The sequence below is a fragment of the Tyto alba genome, unplaced genomic scaffold (genome assembly GCF_018691265.1).
Source record: "Tyto alba isolate M040663 unplaced genomic scaffold, T.alba_DEE_v4.0 Super-Scaffold_13, whole genome shotgun sequence".
In the NCBI taxonomy this organism is placed as follows: Eukaryota; Metazoa; Chordata; class Aves; order Strigiformes; family Tytonidae; genus Tyto; species Tyto alba.
In genome coordinates, this window is record NW_024881275.1 from 35,649,935 (window position 1) to 35,669,433 (window position 19,499).

General features: G+C 38.2%; 1 protein-coding gene across 9 annotated transcripts in view; it reads right to left on the bottom strand.

The window, feature by feature from the left end:
* Positions 1 to 2,859: 2,859 nt before the first annotated feature.
* AGTPBP1 (ATP/GTP binding carboxypeptidase 1) overlaps positions 2,860 to 19,499 on the bottom strand; it is a 65,170-nt gene continuing 48,530 nt past the window's right edge. For 6 of the 9 annotated variants that reach the window (XM_042787833.1, XM_042787834.1, XM_042787838.1 and 3 more), the window contains exons 26-27: positions 15,516 to 15,676; positions 2,860 to 3,303 (exon numbers count right to left, since the gene is read on the bottom strand). In XM_042787833.1, the coding sequence (XP_042643767.1) occupies positions 3,126 to 3,303; positions 15,516 to 15,676 (339 nt within the window). In that variant the 3' untranslated portion in view covers positions 2,860 to 3,125. Of the gene's footprint in view, positions 3,304 to 8,553; positions 8,657 to 15,515; positions 15,677 to 16,904; positions 17,089 to 19,499 lie in introns of those variants that run through there. The other 3 variants (XM_042787839.1, XR_006164860.1, XM_042787840.1) reach the window with 3 other exon arrangements.

A 19,499-nucleotide genomic window follows, 5' to 3' on the forward strand; every position in this document is an offset into this window, starting at 1 on the left:
CTGACATCTTGACTTTAAACATGAAACATGTAGAATCATAGAACCATTATTCAGGCTGGAAGAGACCTCGGGAAGTTACAGTCCAGTCTTCTCACAGCAGGTTTACCACTGGACTGAGACCAGGCAAAAGATGTTTAAACCTAAATGCACTTTCCCTCTTAAAGCATTTGAATTGGTTGTATCGTTAATGTGTCCCCAGTAAAGTGAACTCTTTTTAACCAAGCGCATATTGAACAGGAAAAATTGAGCAACTGGGTAGCTGAACGTGCATACAGTGTACATATCTAACCACTTCTTGTACTCATGTGTACACTTTTAAAAAAAACCCTCTTCATACTAAACCATGCCTATTTTATGTGAAAGTGTTTTAAACAAGTGTATAGTTCTTGTAAGCACACAGGCTGCATCGGTCACTGTGCAAAATTCCTGAACTATGAACAGGTATCATATATTTTCACCTAGTATGGGGTGGCAAAACCATATAATCCTCAGAAGCAAGAAACAAGTGCAACAATTCATACATCACATTTTCATTTTTAATTTAGTAATTATTGAATGCTTCCAGAGCAGGCATTACATTACTTCAAACACAATCAAATATCTTTCAAATAATGTTGAAAAATAACCTCTTCACCTCAGTTATACACACGCGCATATACACACACATACACAAATTAATTTAGAAAATCTGTACATATGTATTTCTCAGGAAGCAACTCAAACAACCGTACCACAAATAATTAGTTTCTGTACTCTGACACACCATAAATTATAATCCGTTTTTCTGAAGACAGAGTTTAAGGACACAAAATGCCATGCGGTGCTATTCAGTAGAAAATGAACCAGTAAATAAACTTATCTACTTAGTGCTAGAAGGAAACACAGAACTTCTTAAAGAAATGCCAATTTATTGGAAATTGGAAAAATTTATTGTCCTTGACTTAGGCAGGCCCCAGCTATAGCATGGCATAAAGACCTGGAGGAAAAAGAGGCCCAAGAAAACTGGTTAATATTCAAGGATCACCTCCTCCAAGATCAGTAGCAATGCATCCTGGCAGAGAGGAAGTCAGGTAAGAATGCCAGGAGCCTGCATGGATGAACAAGGAGCTCCTGGCAACCTCAAACACAAAAAGGAAGCCTACTGAGGGTGAAAGCAAGGACAGGCAGCCCAGGAGGAATACAGAGAAACTCCCCAAGGAGCCAGGGATCAGGTTAGGAAGGTCAGAGCCCAGATAGAATTAAATCTGGCCAGAGATGTCAAGGGCAACAAGAAAAGCTACTATAGGTAGACTGGTGATAAAAGGAAGACTAGGGAAAATGTGGGCCCTCTCTGGAAGGAAACAGTGTTATGGAGAAGGCTGAGGTACTCAATGACTTTTTTGCCTTGGTCTTCAGTGGCAAGTATTCCAGCCACACCACCCAAGAAGCAGAAGACAATGGTGTGGACTGGGAGAATGAAGAACCACCCACTGTAGAAGTTCAGGTTTGAGACGATCTAAGGAACCTGAAGGTGCACAAGTCAGTGGGACCTGATGAGATGCATCCACAGGTACTAAGGGAACTAGCAGATGAAGTGGCTAAGCCATTATCCATTATATTTGAGAAGTTGTGGCAGTCTGGTGAAGTTCCCACTGACTGGAAAAGGGGAGACATGACCCCCATTTTAAAAGGGGAAAAAAGGAAGACCCAGGAAACTACAAGCCAGTCAGTCTCACCTCTGTGCCTGGTAAAATCGTGGAGTGGATCCTCCTGGAAACTATGCTAGGGCACATGGAAAATAAGGAGGTGATTGGTGACAGCCAACGTGCCTTCACTAAGGGTAAATCGTGGTGGCCTTCTATGATGGGGTTACAACACTGGTGGATAAAGGAAAAGCAACTGATGTTCATCAACCTGGACTTCTGCAAAGCATTTGCCACCGTCCCTCACAACATCCCTGTCTCTAAAATGGAGAGACATGGATTTGATGGATAGACCACTCAACGGGTAAGGAATTGGATGAGTGGTTGCACTCAAAGAGTTGTGGTCTATGTCAAGTGAAGAGCAGTGACAAGTGGCATTCCTCAGGGGTTGGTGTTGGGACCAGCACTGCTTAACATCTTTGCTGGGGACATGGACAGTGGGATCGAGTGCACCCTCAGCAAGTTTGCCGATGACACCGAGCTGTGTGGTGCTATCGACACGCCGGAGGGAAGGGATGCCATCCAGAGGGACCTTGGCAGCCTTGAGAGGTGGGCCTGTGCAAACCTCATGAAGTTCAACAAGGTCAAGTGCAAGGTCCTCCACGTAGGTCAAGGCAATCCCAAACACAAATACAGGCTGGATTGAGAGCAGCCCCCTGTGGAGGAGGACTTGGGAGTAATAGTGGATGGAAAACTGACTATGAGCCAGCAACGTGCGCTGGCAGCTCAGAAAGCCAACTATATCCTGGGCTGCATCAAGAGAAGCATGGCCAGCAGGTTGAGGGAGGTGATTCTCCTCCTCTACTCTGAGCTTGTGATACCACACCTGCAGTGCTGTGTCCAGTTCTGGGGCCTCCAACATCAGAAGGACATGGACCTGCTCAAGCAGGTGCAGAGGATGCCACGAAGATGATCAGGGGGCTGGAGCACCTCCCTTATGAGGACAGGCTGAGAGAGTTGGGGTTGTTCAGCTGAGAGAAGGTTCCAGGAAGACCTTATAGTGGCCTTCCAGTACTTAAAGGGTGCTACAGGAAAGATGGGGAGGGACATTTATCAGGGAGTGTAGTGATAGTAGGGGTAATGGTTTTATACTGAAAAAGGGTTGATTTAGATTAGATAGAAGGAAGAAATTCTTTACTGTGAGGGTGGTGAGACACTGGAACAAGTTGCCCAGAGAAGCTGTGGCTGCCCCCTCCCTGGAAGTGTTCAAGGCCAGGTTGGACGGGGCTTTGAGCAACCTGGTCTAGTGGAAGGTGTCCCTGCCCATGGCAGGGAGATTGGAACTACGATTATTTTTAAGGCCCCCTCCAACCCAAACTATTCTATGATAATTCTATGATTTGTGTTTCCTTAATAATATCCCCTTGGTAGCCAAAAGCAAGGAAGTATTTGACTGAAAAAATCCAAGACAGTTTATTTCCTGTTACTTGCTGCACAGATGGTTCAAGAAAGGAGTATCCTTGTTGAATCTGAGTCTGAAAGTCCATCTTCTTGATTAGTTGCCTCATAATCACCTGCATTATCAGCTAAGTCAATGTCTTGATCATCATTACTCTCTGCGCTGTAATCAACTTCTTCAAGGAAGCGAGGCTCATCTTCATCCAAAACGTATGTAGTGGGGCTATAATGAACAAGAAGTTGCATGAATCGTGTTAAAAGTTTTACTTGGAACAATACACTCAGACCATGCCCTGTGCCTATCCTGACATACAACAATGCAAAAATTACCTCAGGAAAGGAGCAGTTTACATGAAACAGGATTAATTTTTTAATTGCACATAAAACAACTGGGAGCCAAAACCATGTTTGTAAGACCCTGAATTAATCAGTCAGTCATACGCAACTCGTTATTCAAATGTGCCATGACAAATTAGCTACACATTATAGACCTACACTAATGGCCTGTAAGAACTTCATACAATTATGGCAGTATCAGAAGTTGTTGCAGAAGGATACAACTACATAAAGAAACAGCAGTTGCTATAGAGTATAAACAAAACAAAAAAACAGATGAGAGTCTAAAAATTCAGTTGGGAAACCTCTGTATTTTATTAAAACACACATTTTACTGAAAAGCACTGTGAGCAGTTACACTGTATGGATCAGAGATGACAAAACAAGGAGTCACGTTTACGCCCACAACTAAGATTAAGTTCCCATATGAATCACTTGACTCATATCAGGTCCTCACACACTGGCATGCAGTTAAAACTTGTAATTTGTATGTTAAGCTTTGCAAATCAGAGGCAGTGGATTTAAAGAACTGAGCCGCTGCCCACAGAATGCTCTATGCCCTTAACTAATGGCCTCCAAGAATAAGAGGACTAACACCTTTAGTGTTAACTGGAGAAAGGTTAAAATACAACTTTCTCATCCTCTCACCTCCCTAGGACAGGGGGGAAGATGAGGGTGGGAAGAAGAAGGAAAAAAAGTGTTTTCCAGACCCAGTTTTACTACCCTCCCTTGGGACATAAAAAGCTATCTGTTTAAAAGCACTAAGTATTCCTAAATATTTCATAAGTAATTTTATATTCAGATGAAGTCCTAAGAAGGTTTTGTAATGCATTTTACCTAATAATCAAATCATACAGAACTCATACATAACAGTGAGAATGTTCTTACTGAGAAAGACCACAAGGTACTTGTAGAAATGTTTGCATATTAATTTTGATGAATTTTTGTCTTAAGGCACACAACAGCCTAATTTAGCTGTGGCTTTATAATTAAAAGGATTAGTCACTGCTTCTTTCTAAAGGCTTTTTAGGAACTTAAGTGGACCACCTGAAATCTGCAGTGCAATCTCTATTCATTGTGCTGTTGATAGTTAATTCAAATACTGGGTGAAGAACAAGTAAGAATTGTTAGTCCTAGCTTAGAGAAAAAAATGACAGAAGACCTAAAGGAATAGGAAAATAAATTATCAAAAATTCAGTGCAGTCACGGTCTCTGGATTTACATTTAAAACAATCTGTATCATGGTTCACTAAACAGGCTTGTATTCATTAAACCATGCAAAAAGGAATTCTCCACAAAACTAAATACTTTTAAAGGTTATTTAAGCTGTAACTAGGGCAACAACCCACCATGTTGGTTAACAAACTGGGTGTTTAAAACAAAATTGCTTCCATTTAGGAGAGTCAAAAAGTGATGAAAATAACCTGTACCAGTTTCTTTGCTAAGATGCTTCTTTCATTTTACAAGTGGGGAACCTACATACCATGAGGACACATGCTGTCCATGAAGAACCTGTGGTAGAACCAGCAAAGGAATACAATTTTTCTGTGCTTTTGTCCTGTGACACTTTCCACCCTAGGAAGTCATTACCTACTAACACTTCTAAGGAAAAAAAAAGTTGGGGGGAAAAAGATGTTTAAATGTTTCATTTATTTAAAGAACAAAACAAAAGGAACTTCACCAAATATATCGTATTCCAACAAGTGCACAGCTTTTTTGGAGCTTCTGCTTCTAATCACTTAACACAGATATTGATTTGTTAGCTTTCATATGTAAGGAATCCACACTGCAATTGCAGGATTGACTGTGTAATTCAATTCACAGGAAATGGAATTATTAAATCCGAATGTTGGCCCAATATTAACTAATAATTCTGAATACTGAAACAGAAAATTACCATGAGCTATGTCAATGACAAATATTTTATTAACCACTGACAGTGGGATGTTAATGCATTACAGTAGGCATTTACAAAAATTCATGTTAGTGAGGTATAATATAGACTAGTAAAGCTCTGAAAAAATTCTATCCACTCTTTTTAATAAGTGTCATTATTTGGAAATTAAACTCACATAGTTGATCTAGCTAAAAAAAAAAAAGAAAAAAAAGCAACCAACAAAATCTGTTTTAAGGAAAAAACAGAACTGGACAAACAAGCAAACCACATACTTACTACACCTCTTCAAGTGGCTTGTCAGTTCACAGAATATGTCCTATTTTATATTGTCTTGAAAGACACACAGGTGCATGTATTCAATTATATTTTTGTTACATTTGTATAAATTTATTTCACTTATTCACAGATGTGTAAACATGTAGGCACGCCACTAACTTCTAGAAATGCAGTCACTGTGCACAGCCTTAGTTACCGTGTCTGATGTTACACATTTTAGACATTTGCTCTGGCAAGTGTACATGCAGAATTCTCATTCAAAACTGAGGGATGCTTTTCCCTTTTAATTATTTTAATTAATATAACTATTTAATTATATATATTACCCATTAAATAAAATAAAAATCAACACCATAAATTCCTTTCTCTATTCAAGAAACGTACTGTTAGAATAGATGAACAGATCTCATTTTCAAAGCTACATAAACCTTCAATGTAAAAACTGGCTCTGAAATCTGCCTCATAATAATCTTAGCTTCCTACTACCCTCCAGGACAATGCGCCATGACTTCTCAATCATTTATTACTGAAAATAAATATGATGATTATATTAATTTTTCACTTTCCCTTCCTTGAGTCTTCATTCCTCACAAAACGGTATCTGAGTACTTTCTACACTCAAAGGAAAAACCTGCATCACATTCTACTCACGTACATTTGCTTTCCCATGGCATGTTTTCTTTTGGTGTAGCAACTGTAAACAGTATATTAACTTTCCAGCAATCTTTATTCTAAAAGTTTGCATGAATGCTGTGCTGGGTTTGTGTGCGTGGTGGGGGTTTTTTGGTAACAGAGGAGGGGACTGTAGGAGTGGCCCCCTGTGAGAAGCTTCTGGAAGCTCCCCCAGCTCTGAGTCAGCCTCACCTCTGCACCAAGGCCGAGCCAATTAGCAGTGGTGTCTGCATCTCTGTGAGAACGTATTTAAGAAGGGGAAGCTGGGAGGGGGTTGGGACTTGTGAGGAGGAGCTGTGTGGAAGACACCTATGCAAACCTGAGGTCAGCGGAAGAAAGGAGGAGGAAGGAGGGGGTGCGTGTGCTGGTGCACGCCGCCGCAGCCCGTGGTGAGAGGGCAGGGCCTTGCCCCCTGCCGCCCACAGAGGTCCGCGGTGGAGCAGATGCCGACCTGCGGCCCACGGAGCAGGCAGCTGCACCCGAGGGAGGCCAGGACAACGGGAAGCAGCCCCCGCTGCTGTAATTCAGCGCTGGGAGGATTGCAGCGTGCGGGGGTGTCCCACGCCGGAGCAGCTCGGGAAGGGCTGCAGCCCGTGGGAGGGACTGTCTCCCGTGAGAGGGACCCCCACGCTGGAGCAGGGGAAGAGTGTGAGGGACTCCCCTCCCTCGTTTGATTTCTGTGAGATCAAAACACCTGAAAAAATCTCTTACTGTTTAATCAAATCCTGTATTTGCCTCCCCGCTGCTCCCCACCCTCAGCATATCTTGTGACAATATATTTTTAGCTGCCACCATGCTGATTCTATGGGTTTTAATTTCCTAACTTTTCCCCTGGGCTGTTTCTAATTAACTTGCTCAATAATCCCTCTTCCTCTACCCCTACACCTCCAGCTTTTCCTGTTAAAAGGAAATAATTTTTTTTCTCAGGTTAGCAGAGGTTGTTTATCACACAACTACAGTTCTGTAATGTAAGGGATGACATAATCTGTGCATTTTCTTTGAAGTCATGGCAGTCAAAAGAGAATACTATATGAAAACCTGAAGTTTTGCAGATTTTACTTAAATAACATTTTATGGGTAAAAAGATGAACTCCTAAATACCTGATCAATATACCTGATACAATACTGTGGTCTTCATGTTTATGAAGAACTTTAAGAATATCCCTTCCATTTAAAAAAGAGTATTTTCTACATCATCACCTGTCACTGAATACACTGAACTTAGGAATGAATACGACTTATAAAGCGTATTATAATTACTGTTTTTTAAATGACAATACCTTACTATGTTTTTTTCTTATTTAAATTAACACTCCAAACATATTAAAAAATAAACCTATTCACTAACATGGTATATTTTTTTCAAACTAAAATTTTATTTGTCCCTCAAAAGATATACTTGGATTTTTCATTATCCATATGACTCAATTACAGAGAAATTAATCCACAAGCCAGACACAACTATTACCAATTTCAACCCCATGGAGATCAGAAGTTTTCTGAGACTGCAGGGGAAGTGTATATATTTTAAAACTTTGGAAGAAAAGATTAAGAAATATTCCCTGCCAAATTATGTAGAGTTGCAGCTACTTGGGGAGTTGGGAAAGGAAGGAGAGAAAAATCTGAAGAACTAATGATTCCTTTTAAAACTGCACTGCTAGGGAAGAGAAAATTTTAGAGCAGAAAGAGAATCAGGAAATATCACAAAGGAATAATTTCTCCAGACTTTTAATTTCCCTTTAGGGTCTATATTCTCTTCTAGGGATCAGCAATGCTGCTACAGTAGGCAACGTCACACATGCAGGTACATGTGCTGTCCTCTGCAGAAGCAGTATTTCCTCAAGGGAATTTCCAAGTCTAAAGAGAATAACTTGTCCAACTCTTATTTAAGCCGTAGGAAGCTGGGTATCCAAATCCCATTTAAGTCTTGTTTTAAATATCCCCACTTTTAGAGTTACAAAATTTTACTCCACAGAATAATAAAAAGTAATCTTGACACTCTCTGTTCTGTGACCCTGAAACACGTTTTGTAAAACTCAAAACTGGATTGTATTAGTTGGATTCAACAATCATTGACTGTAGCCCACACTAATGTTTGGATCATACTATTGGGAGTGGAAGAAAAGCTTGAAAAATGGTATGAAGAAAATATAATCTGTTCATCATGCTTCCCTCCTTCATCCCCCCCCCGCTTTTTTTTTTTTTCCTAGACAACTAGTTTCCTTATTTTGCCATAGAGAAGACAAACAGTACTCTGATGATACAGTCTACACAGAATTAAAAGCAGTTACTTTCACTCAGGCCACAGGTAGCTGGCTAGAGGTGCATGGGCACTGCCACTAAGCCCACCAGTGAAATCCTGGGTCTCATCTTTGATAGCTTTTCCTCCAACCTTCTGAAAAAGACAAACAGGATAGAAGTTGCAGCATAAGATACCTTTTTTTTTAACTAAGTTGTACTCTAAGGTACTGGAAGAAACACTGAGAAAAGCTCAAATGCTGCAGGAGAGTAGGAAAGAAAAAACTTTTACCCCTAGGTGAAGGAGATTACAAGTATGCAAATCTATTGGCAAAGTTTAAGAGTTGTTAAGGGTGAGGGAAATAGGGTAGGACAAATCCACTTTCCTTCGGCAACCCAGAGAGAGACCATTTGCAAGAACATCTTGGACACGTTCTCACTGCATGTACCCATCACTCCTTGCCCCACCAGTCTGACCTCTTTTCTCAAGTGTAAGATTAAGTACCAGAAATAGATTTTGCATCAGAATTTTTCTTTCCCACAGCTGCTTTTGGCAGTCTACTTTTTCTACCATTTTCTACACACGCTGGGTCCCAAAAGCTGTCTGCTTCTCTGCTAAAATGAAATCAAATTAACAAACAAAAATACACCATGTCTAGAATACAGCAATGAGCCTCAAAACAATCAATAAAATTACTAGAATTTCCCCAAAGAGGTCAAGTTATTGTGCAAAGGACAATTCCAGTAAGTCCCAACAGTTACGACTGCAGTCATGTGTTTTTCTTTCATTGCATACAGACCCTGTCAAACCTGTCAGCATAACAACTATAATTCTTACTACAAGATTGGTATTACATTTAGTCTAATCTTTTCCATTTGGAACTGGTGGGGAAAACATTGGCAAATGGGTCTGACATAATTAAAGAAAAATAAAGTGTTTAATTCATCACTTAAAATGTTAAAGTGCACTGCCAGAGGGAAATAAATCTACTTATTGCTTTATTTTTCTTATGTCAAATATGTTTCAGACATGGTTCAAAATGAACTCATGGAAACTGAGCTTATGTAATGCAATACTGGAGGTATGTTTTAAAATATTAGCATTTACTTGGTCATTGTAAGTATAACCAGTAAACCTAAAAAGAATTTGAAAAAACCTCAAAATCATTTGCAAAAAAATAAAAGCAGTGCTTCTGTGTGTTTAGACTTGAATGATTACATTTGCCTGCTTCTCTAAAGCATTAAAATTGTGGTTTTGTAAACAGTAATACCAGTAATATCCAAAATATAAAGGAAATAACTACAGTCTTATTCATTGCTCTACTCCAACGTTACAGGGACATTACAGCTGTGTAAAAACTACTTTCTTTTATACTTCTTATTCATGAATTTTTTACCTGTATTTTCTGTAGGTAGCTTCTCATTCATCTCTAATGGTAAGTTATGAGCTGTGAATCATGTCAGTATGAGGAAAGTATAAGCAGTACTTTTATTATTACAGAATAATGGGAATGGAAGTCTGGGTGTATAAAGCAAGGAACAGTGTGACTATCTTCTGACCCATGCCTGCCTCTGAAGAGAAACAGAAATTAGCTTTATAAATTTTATTCAACAGAGGCTCTTTGTATATTTCCAGCACTCCAGTGAATAAATAGATAGATACCTCAGCTGATAGGTATTTTCAGTACCTTGTCTAGAACCATACAGGAACACTAAAACTTCAGCACTTTGGATATAAGGATTGAATCAAAGGACAAATGGACAGCATATTGCACAGATTTGGCACACAGGTTTCAAGGGGTGTTGATAATAATCTAGTTTTTAAAGCACTAAGAAGTAGAAAAAAATAAATTAAAATCTACTTCATGTTAGTTACAAAGAGAGTGGCTTCTGCTGCACAGAAAAGTAGCCAAATCCTTACTGGGCGGGGGGGGGGGGGAGGGGCAGAAAGAAGACCCTACCAAGCGAACTTTTCCTCCAAGCAGCACCAAGGTCTCATACAGCTAGGGAGCCTAACTCCTCTGTGCTTCAGTTGTGACAGCACCTAGAGACACCAACCATGGGCTTCTCTACATTTCATTATCTTTGGACTGGTAAGTGGGAAAAGAAGAGCTCAAGAGTTTGCTGAGCCTTGTTAGAGGGGTTGCTAGGAGCTGGTACTCACCCTACCTATGTAAATTAGTTGTAGCCTTCTAGCAAATTGTTCTGGAGTGCCTCACACCCCTAAGATCACAAGAAAAATTATGATTATGGCATCTGAATGAACTGGAACATCTTGAGGCAGTGCCCAGACTTCTTTTTCACTGTACCAGGGAAATACAGCATAGCCTTGAAAACTTGTTCAGGGATCATACTAGAATACTGCTTAAATGCAACCTACTCCCACCCTCCAAAAAAGCCCCTAAGAAAGACCAGGGGAAAATCCATGCTGAAGCACACTTTTCTTTGGATGTTTTTTTTTGGGTTTTTTTTTTTTTGAGGAGAAGGAAAGATCCCACCAATACCTATCTATTACAACTTCATCCTGTACTTTCTGAGACAGTACAAAGTGGATTTCAATCAAATTAATTTTTAAAAAGTCTATTATATTAAAATGCATTTTAAATAATATCCAGTATAGAGGAACATGGTACCTCTATTATCTCATAAAAGAGCTGACCTCAAACTAAAACCTGTTTTACAGTATGTGTTTAGTTCTGAATAGAAGCCAGTCCCTAAAAATAATTAACATGAGACTTCCCCCTTGAGTGTCATCATCAATACGGGTTTTTGAACTTCCTGACAAGACATGCCGTGAGTGCTACCAAAGACAGGAAACTTGGACCCCAAGGATATCTGGCCCAATTGTCATATGGATATATTTGTTGGGGAGCAGAATAAAATTGTTCTGCTCTTGACAGACTTTTCCAAGTAATTTCCGAGTCTGATGACCTAAGGTATACAGCAGAACTCAGCTTCTGAGCCTCTGGAAACAAAAACCAGACTACCTCTTAGTTCTACCTATGGCAGTATTAATCCCTTTAGCAAAGAATGAAAGAAGATAATGTGTAAACAGAAAAGATTATAAGGCACTTTTATTGCTTATAGTAGAGGTACTGTGAACAAAATTATAGTTTCCTGCTTAGGCAAAAATGATGCATGTACATGGCTTCTATGGCACACAGCACAGCTATCAAAATAAAGAGGAGTCTGCCCAGTTATCCAGATGGCAAATTCCTATTATGATACATAGAGATGGGTCATTCTTGTCTCAGAAAGATACTATAATTATAATTTAAAAAAAAAAAATATCTAGTCATATTGTTCTAGATTTACTAGAGGAACATTTTGCCAGCCTAAGTATTATGTACTTAAATATTTTTCAATGTTTTTAATTAGAGATGATTGCTTAGGTAACTTCAGTTAAACAAATCTGTTTGATGATGCATCAGTATGTACAGACAAATCAGTGGATCTACACAAGGCTGCTCTGGTTACAAAGTTTAAGAAAATTCACACTTGAAAAAAGGAATTGTGTGATATTAGGTCAACGTTCTAGTAGTGACACTGACAGCAGTACAGTTTGCACTTTTCTCTGAGCAATATTCCCTGTTAAGTGTCTGATTCCACTCCCACTTTTAAAATAAAAAGCATTTCCACTGAACAAAATGAAACAAATCTCTGTATAAATAACTATGATTACCAAATCACTTTAAAGATGGGGTCAGATCATATGGACAGTCAGGTAGAAATACACAACATATTTCAGCCATAATGCCACATTTTAAGGTTAAGTTGCTGGAATTTACATGCTTAGTTTTTCCAGCATAGATTCTCACACAGATATACAGAATTGCTAAATGAACACTGAGAGCAAGGTACCTATCTTCTCACTTCTTGCTACATATTTTACTATTTTAGTGCTATTAAAGTAGATTTACATTTGATAGATTCACATTTAATAAATTTAAGAAACAAAGCCATCATACATTAGAAAAACAGTTTTTAACAGATTTCTTGAATAAAGCTCAATATTTATGTCACTGTCCCTTGTGTCATAAAAATCGTAACTCTAACATGCACAGAATCTGTTTGTTTCACTGCCTTAATTTCATTAGTGCAGAAGCATTTGGCTACTACCTGTCACCATCTGTAATTGTGTAACACTCAAAGGTCATGGTTAGGGGAGAATTTTTTTTTTTTTTTCCTATATACTAATTCAGTTTCAAAACACTGAATGGAGATATTGAATGATCTCTCTCCAACTTAAAATTTTACCTTGCAGTACAATTACTTTTGTGATCTTCATGACCTGGTCTTTTGGGACAGAGACCAAACCTTCCCGTTTTTTGAAGTTCCTGAGTACCAGTTACCGTCCTCACACAACAAGATATTAACCACTTCCATGTACAGTCTCAGTAATATTAACCTTATTATAAGCCTCATTATTTTTCATTTATGTTCACATGTGCCAAGCCAACTACATTGCATTTTTGCAGTAGTAAGCCTTTTATACTGGATTTTCTGAAAATACCAACCAACCAGTCCCCGTGCCCCTTGCTCCCACCAACAAAATATAAATCAAGCCAGAGGCAGTTTTCCACCTGCCCCCAGCATGGTTGTACTTCACATGCAATTCATTTTGGTATGTAATAGTTTTTCTAGAGCTAGCTGGATTAATGAAGTATTTTAGCAGGAGAAGGAAGTTAAAAATACATGTATCTATTCATATCCCTCTCTTCAGGATTTGCTTTATTTCATAACATCAGAACAATTCACCTTCCCATTTGTTCTTTTTCTCATCCAGCATTACTCGAGTTTGCTATCATATACAAAGCAGTAACAATGGAGGTGTTTCTCACTGGAGGCACTTTTCATACCCATCATAAACAATGTGCTTAAAATTCCAAAATAGAAGAACCATTAAATCCAGGATTATGTTTATGCTTGTACATACTTTCAAAGAAGCTGACCAACTTGTTTACAGCCTAACTACAGAAATCCTATTCCAGAATCAGGACTGTAACTGTTACCTTTACTGTAAAGGTTAGTTTCACCAAAACAAGAAATTCTCTCTCAATAAATGATTGTGCTGATCTATTGAAAGTTTCAGAAATATTAGAAAGCAGTAATCCTCCTCTTAGTTTAAGGTAACATCAACATTTAATCCAGACAACTGCTTTCTACTTCTTTACCACAATTGCACCTAACTGTCTACAGTTTGCGGATCACTTAAAACCTTAACCAGAGTGGTAAAGCATAACCCCCACTACTTTGTAAAGAAGGTCAAGAACTATAGAATCTTTTTATTCACTTCCTTCAAATGTCTTTAGAACTGGATTTTTTGTGCATGTGTTCATACAAAGTGGCATGTGTAAGGGACGAGCCCCAAGTGACCATACTGTAAGCTGAGGCAATGCCCTGAGAGGTGGGACCAGAAGTTTAGTCATGGGGAGGGGGCTGGTGTCACCTCTCTTGATTTGACTGGTGTCTCAGCCACTCCTGGAACTGGGGCAAGAGAAGGTTCCAAGGGTCCAGGAACTGAAACCAATAAATAGGGGCACATGTGAGTCTAGAGAGGGAGTCACCCTCTCTCTCTCCACCAAAGCCCCCGTTGGCAGGTCCAATACTTGATTCAGAACTGTTGATCTTTCTATCTCTCCCTCTATCTTTCTTCCTCTCTATTTCTTTCTCTTTTCTCCTAAAGTTGCTAATGTGTTAAAGGCCTGCCTTGGTTTCCCATAAAGCCGCATAGCTTAGGTAGATAAAATCATGGAATTGCCAGCATTTACAGAATGTTTGCTCTATGTCCTCATTAAAGTTGATGTCTACGTACAGACCTTGAGTGCTATCTCACATTAATCCATACTGAGGGGATCTGCGAATACTAGTTGCTCCCCTCTCTCCACAGGTGGGACTTGACAGTATGTCAGAAGGCTGGCTGGTACATGACTCCTCACCCTTTTTTATCCCATCCTACTAGTCTTTAGCTCTCTGGCAGATACCATGGGGAGTGATTAATGTATGACATTTCTTTGTTGATGAGTAACATGAACAAACTGAGAAATCCAGCACCTAATTTTTTTTCAAAGTACAGCCACGAACTACCTATGAACTGGGATGCTAACTTTCTCCAGAGAGACAATATAAAATACAGATTCTGTGTCTGAGGCAACTAAGATAAAGTTATGTGGAAATCTGGGGCTGTTTTTCAATGCCACCCTGGTAATTAATTACTTACAACCACATCTTGATTCAAAATGCTGTAACTGAGGTTTAGTTTTCAGAGAGATACATTTATACTGAAGCTTAGTTCTTATAAATTTAACAACAGTATAACACTTATGGATGAGAAAAAACTTATAGTTTCATTACATATAATAGGAGCAGCAAATAAAAATTAAAACTTTTAAAAACTGGAAAGTATGATAAATAGATGTAACGTTATTAAATTTTGAAGTTCAACATGCTGGACCAATGCACACAAGGAACTCAAGAAAGAAACACGTGCCCCTGATGAAAGACTGTTGTTTAGAGGCCATCCATAATAGCCGTCAAGTGAAACTGCCTTACAGCCAGACTATAAGTAGAAAAAGCTTCTTCCAAACTGTGTCAAACTTTCAAAAGTTAAAGTTTCAGAGAATAACTTACAGCTCTTACAGTGCTTTCACTCATATACTTTAAGTCTGTCTAAATACATTTTTAATACTGTAGCCAGTAATTAAAAAAAAAAAAAAAGATTCTCACAAAGAGACAACTGAGACCTAAGACCTACTGAGCTTTACTGCACAGAATAACCTCTCAATTACATTAAAATTGCTACTGTTTATCCCAGCAACAAATGTGACAAAGTCTAACTCTGTATTCATTGTTCTCTTTAAAAGTTTGATTCAAGTGAATTACACAATAGGTCTCCAGTATATTCAGATTATTGTTACACTAACAGGTCACAACACATCAACATTATTTTTGATGAGTGGAAGCAATTTTTCTTGAGGGGGAAAAAGAAAAAGTAAATGTAATAAAATGTGTATTACCTTGTCACTTTACAGCTTGACTCAACCAGCTCATTTTCAATATCCAACAGACTAGAAGGCAGATTGTATTCCAAAGGTGAGGCCATTCTTTTTAAACGCAATAAGCCAACACAGAACTTAGCTCCCATCTCCTCCAGTTCTCTTGTCCCTATCTGCAATCCCTAATTTAAAAATAAGATTTAAAAATACAAAATAGGTACTTGCAGATGGACACACACATACTGCATAATTACTATTTAAAACACATTTCATTATTTTACTTAAGACACTCTCTCTAAAGACAGAACAAATAAGAACTGTAAACACTTAGCAAGAGAAAAATGAAAAAAATTAGTGAATTCATATCGTAGCTGCAATCAAATTCGTTGCTATGTTCTGACACACAAATAAGACTATTTAAGGCAACAAAGTTACTCCATGACACAAACATCTCTTCCCCTCCTATAAATTAGAGGCTACATGTGTTCATTCTGAAAGCATTTATTCACACATCTAGTACTTAAAAGCAACAAACATAAAGTATCAAAAGCCACTGCTGTTTTCTACCTGGAATGATATACCAAGGCATCTTCCTCTGCAAAGAGTATTTAGGATGTAGAACTTATGTAATATTCTCCAAGTTTACATGTGATGAAGCCTTCCATCAGATAATTCTACATCTTTAATTTAGCCAGCAGTGCACTATGTAGGGACACAGCCTCTAACCTCAACTACTTTATGAAAAGAGAATGATATTCCAGAGTGACTCTCAACACTTATGGAATTGGCCAGTACTGACTGTATATACACTAACAAATTCAATGGCACAGCCCAAGTCAATCTCCCCCTTAGTAATTTCTGCATCTCAGAAGAATTTAAAAGGATCTTAGTTTGAATCTTCTACGCCTCTTAAGGTAAACTGTAGTTAAAAAGGATTTTTGAAAAAACAAGCAGGTAAGCAGAAGAACCAAGTCTTGGTGGTAAGCTAAGTCATCAAGTAGGAAAATGCATGATGCAAAAGAATAGAGTAGGAATTTTTTTCACTAAAAGCTAAAAAACACACACAAAAGCTTTGTATATGTTGCCATATTGACACTGTATTTTAAAATGCAAGCTTTATGAGAAAGTGTTATGTTGCTCCAGAAATGGTACAGTCCACACATCCTTCATGTACTTCTGTTTTGAACATATGCACACTTAATAAATGGAAAGTCTGATTTTATTTTTCTAGGGAGTTCTTTTTTTTCCTTAGTAGTCTTCATAAACAAAGTGCTTTTTAGTAACAAGAAAGATAAAGCTCTATCCACCACTCTGAACAGTGCCATCCTCCAGTCGAATGGTACAGAAACCTGTTAGCAGTGAACAAGAGTTGGATATTTGAGTATTATTGTGAATAGTAATACTACTTACCTCTTTTATAATGCTTTTGTGCTGTAGGTTTCAAAGCACTTTATTAATAAAGGAAGAATTATCCTCACTTTACTGATGGAGAAATGGAGGCAGCGAGGGTTGAAGCGATTTGCACAGTGTCTCACAGCATGTCACTGACCCCGCTGGGAACAGAAATCAGTTCTCCTCACTCCCAGTGCAGTACCTTATCCACAGAGGCCAATTTTTTGTTTTTGTTTTGTATTTGTTTGCACGTCAGTAACATTCGAAGACCCCAACCATAGCTGGGGCTCCACTACGCTAATCACAGGAAGACACAGTCCCTGCCCCAAAGAGATTAAAATAACATTAAGGACAAGAGGCAACAAGTATGCGGAAGTGGAAGAACGGTAACAGTAATCTCACTGTTACACATATTACTAATGTGCACAGCTTGTTGATTCAGAAACTTTTCCAATCATCGTCTACATCTGTTGCTGAAGAAGTTACCGTTAGTTGGCAGATTCCTTATAGACAGCATAATAGGGGTGTCTCTAAGTTGAAAAAGGACAAAAGTACAGTTTGAAAGGAAGTGCAAAGACAATTGTTAGAAAGATAAATAGCGTGTGCATGTTCTGTGGCTGCTATTTTCAGCACAGCAGAAAGAGGATATAACTAAAGAGAGACCTAAATGGATCAGATTGGAGGTGGATAACTGAAGTGCCTGGATGATAAAGTTTGAACTTACTATACTAAACAGTCTACATACTTGCAGTAAATGCCCATGCCAAAGCCTAGATCTGCTTCTGCTATTTCTTCAAGTCATAATGGAGAATGCAATACCACACAGCTGCCAAATACCATAGTTCTTAATCCATTATTATTCTTCCATCAGCCAAATCTCTTAATTTCCATTAAACAAGAGACCCAAAGTCTATTCCAGGAAATAGTAATAGACAGTTGCCCTAATTAAGAGACCTGAAGTGAAGTTCATTTTTACAGAAGCCTTGATTAAACTCCTCTTCTTGATCTTCTAATTACCTTCAACTGTTGTTGACTGTGACCTGTTAAGAGTTCTTTACATCTTATAAGCATTGCTTTTAAGCATGATCCATCTGGAAGTAGCTGCTTTTAAAAAAAAAATCACTGAATTTCATTCCTTTTTCTTTACATTTTATACATCTGTCTTTCTTCTAAACAGTAAGCTGGTTGAAGTCTTCCTTACTAAGCATGTCATGAAATACCTTCACATGAAGAGAGTGTCTTGGTGATGAGCTTTGCTTCCTGCAAGCAAAGATGCAAGACAGACTGTGACCTCAAGTTGAGAAGAATATTCCTCAATATGAGTTTCATTAATTGAAAACAGCCATACTAGGATTTGGAGAAGTCAGTTGGACAGTAAAATACCACCTCACTCTTCTTTCTTATTCAGTGGAGGCTACAAAGATGTGATCATTTTTGAGAACTCAAGAACTAGAGACTGAAGAATCACAGTAAGTGACAAAGTTTGTTGACTGAATCCTTATCTTCCAAAGTCTTCTCTTAATGCACATCATAAAACTGCCAGGTAATAAAATCTTTTTGATTAACTTAAAGATTAAGCAATACTCCCAAATTTATTAATCTCCAATCAGGATAGGGATTTATTTCAATTTTCAGGTGTTTTGTAATAACGAAGAAATTGTTATCTCGTCTGGCATCTTAATTATCCTTCATAGTAGGTCTTGGAGCACCTTTTCACCTGAACGTTTGCTTTTAGTATCTTGAATCACAGATGACTGAGCAATATTTGCAGCACTAATTCTCAATACACTACAAAGACCCCATGCAAGCAATTAAAACAAGATTTTTTCCCGAGGTAACTCTTTCGCAAAGGATCCTAAAGAATTGTTAACTTTAGTTCAACAGCTTCCTGGCTGGAAATAGTCTAGTATCACAATTGTCTGAGTAAAAAAAAAAAAAAAAAGAAAAAAAAAAAAAGAAAATTTGATGTTCTGTTATTTTCCAGCTTTAGCGAAGACTCAGCATTTGTTTCACAAAGTACAGAACTGTTGAGTAATCTTCTTTGTGCTTTGAACAAAATTCAGCGATGATACCAAACCAGAAGATGACTGGAAAAGTGCTTCAGACCTTCAAATGATACACAGTCCAGTTCCTCAGATCTGTCATGTCTTTTGGGGTGTGAAGTAGAAAGGGAAGGAAATTCTACAGTTCAACTCCTCTCTGTGTTTTAAAATAACATATTATGAAATATGTCACCTCATTTATACCACAAATTTATTCAGAGTTATTGGCTCCACTCCTTACACACACACACACAAAAAAGAAAGGTTGAGCTGTTTCATCTCTTTGACTTTCTCACTGGAGAACTGTTGCTCTTTTCCTGTTCTGTCTAATCATCCTGGCCTTTTAGATACATTTCTCAGTAAGTCTGAGCATTATCATAGTGAAGAAAAAATGAAGAATCTTCCTGTATATTCAGAGGATGACTAAGACCTCACAAATTGTTTTATTCCAAATGAAATGAATGACAGAACAGCAAATTGATCTCATCAGTTAGTTTAAAATACATAGAAGAATGCTTCCCTTCTGAGTAAATTATTTTTCCACAGAATTCAGCCATCTTTTTCCTCCCTT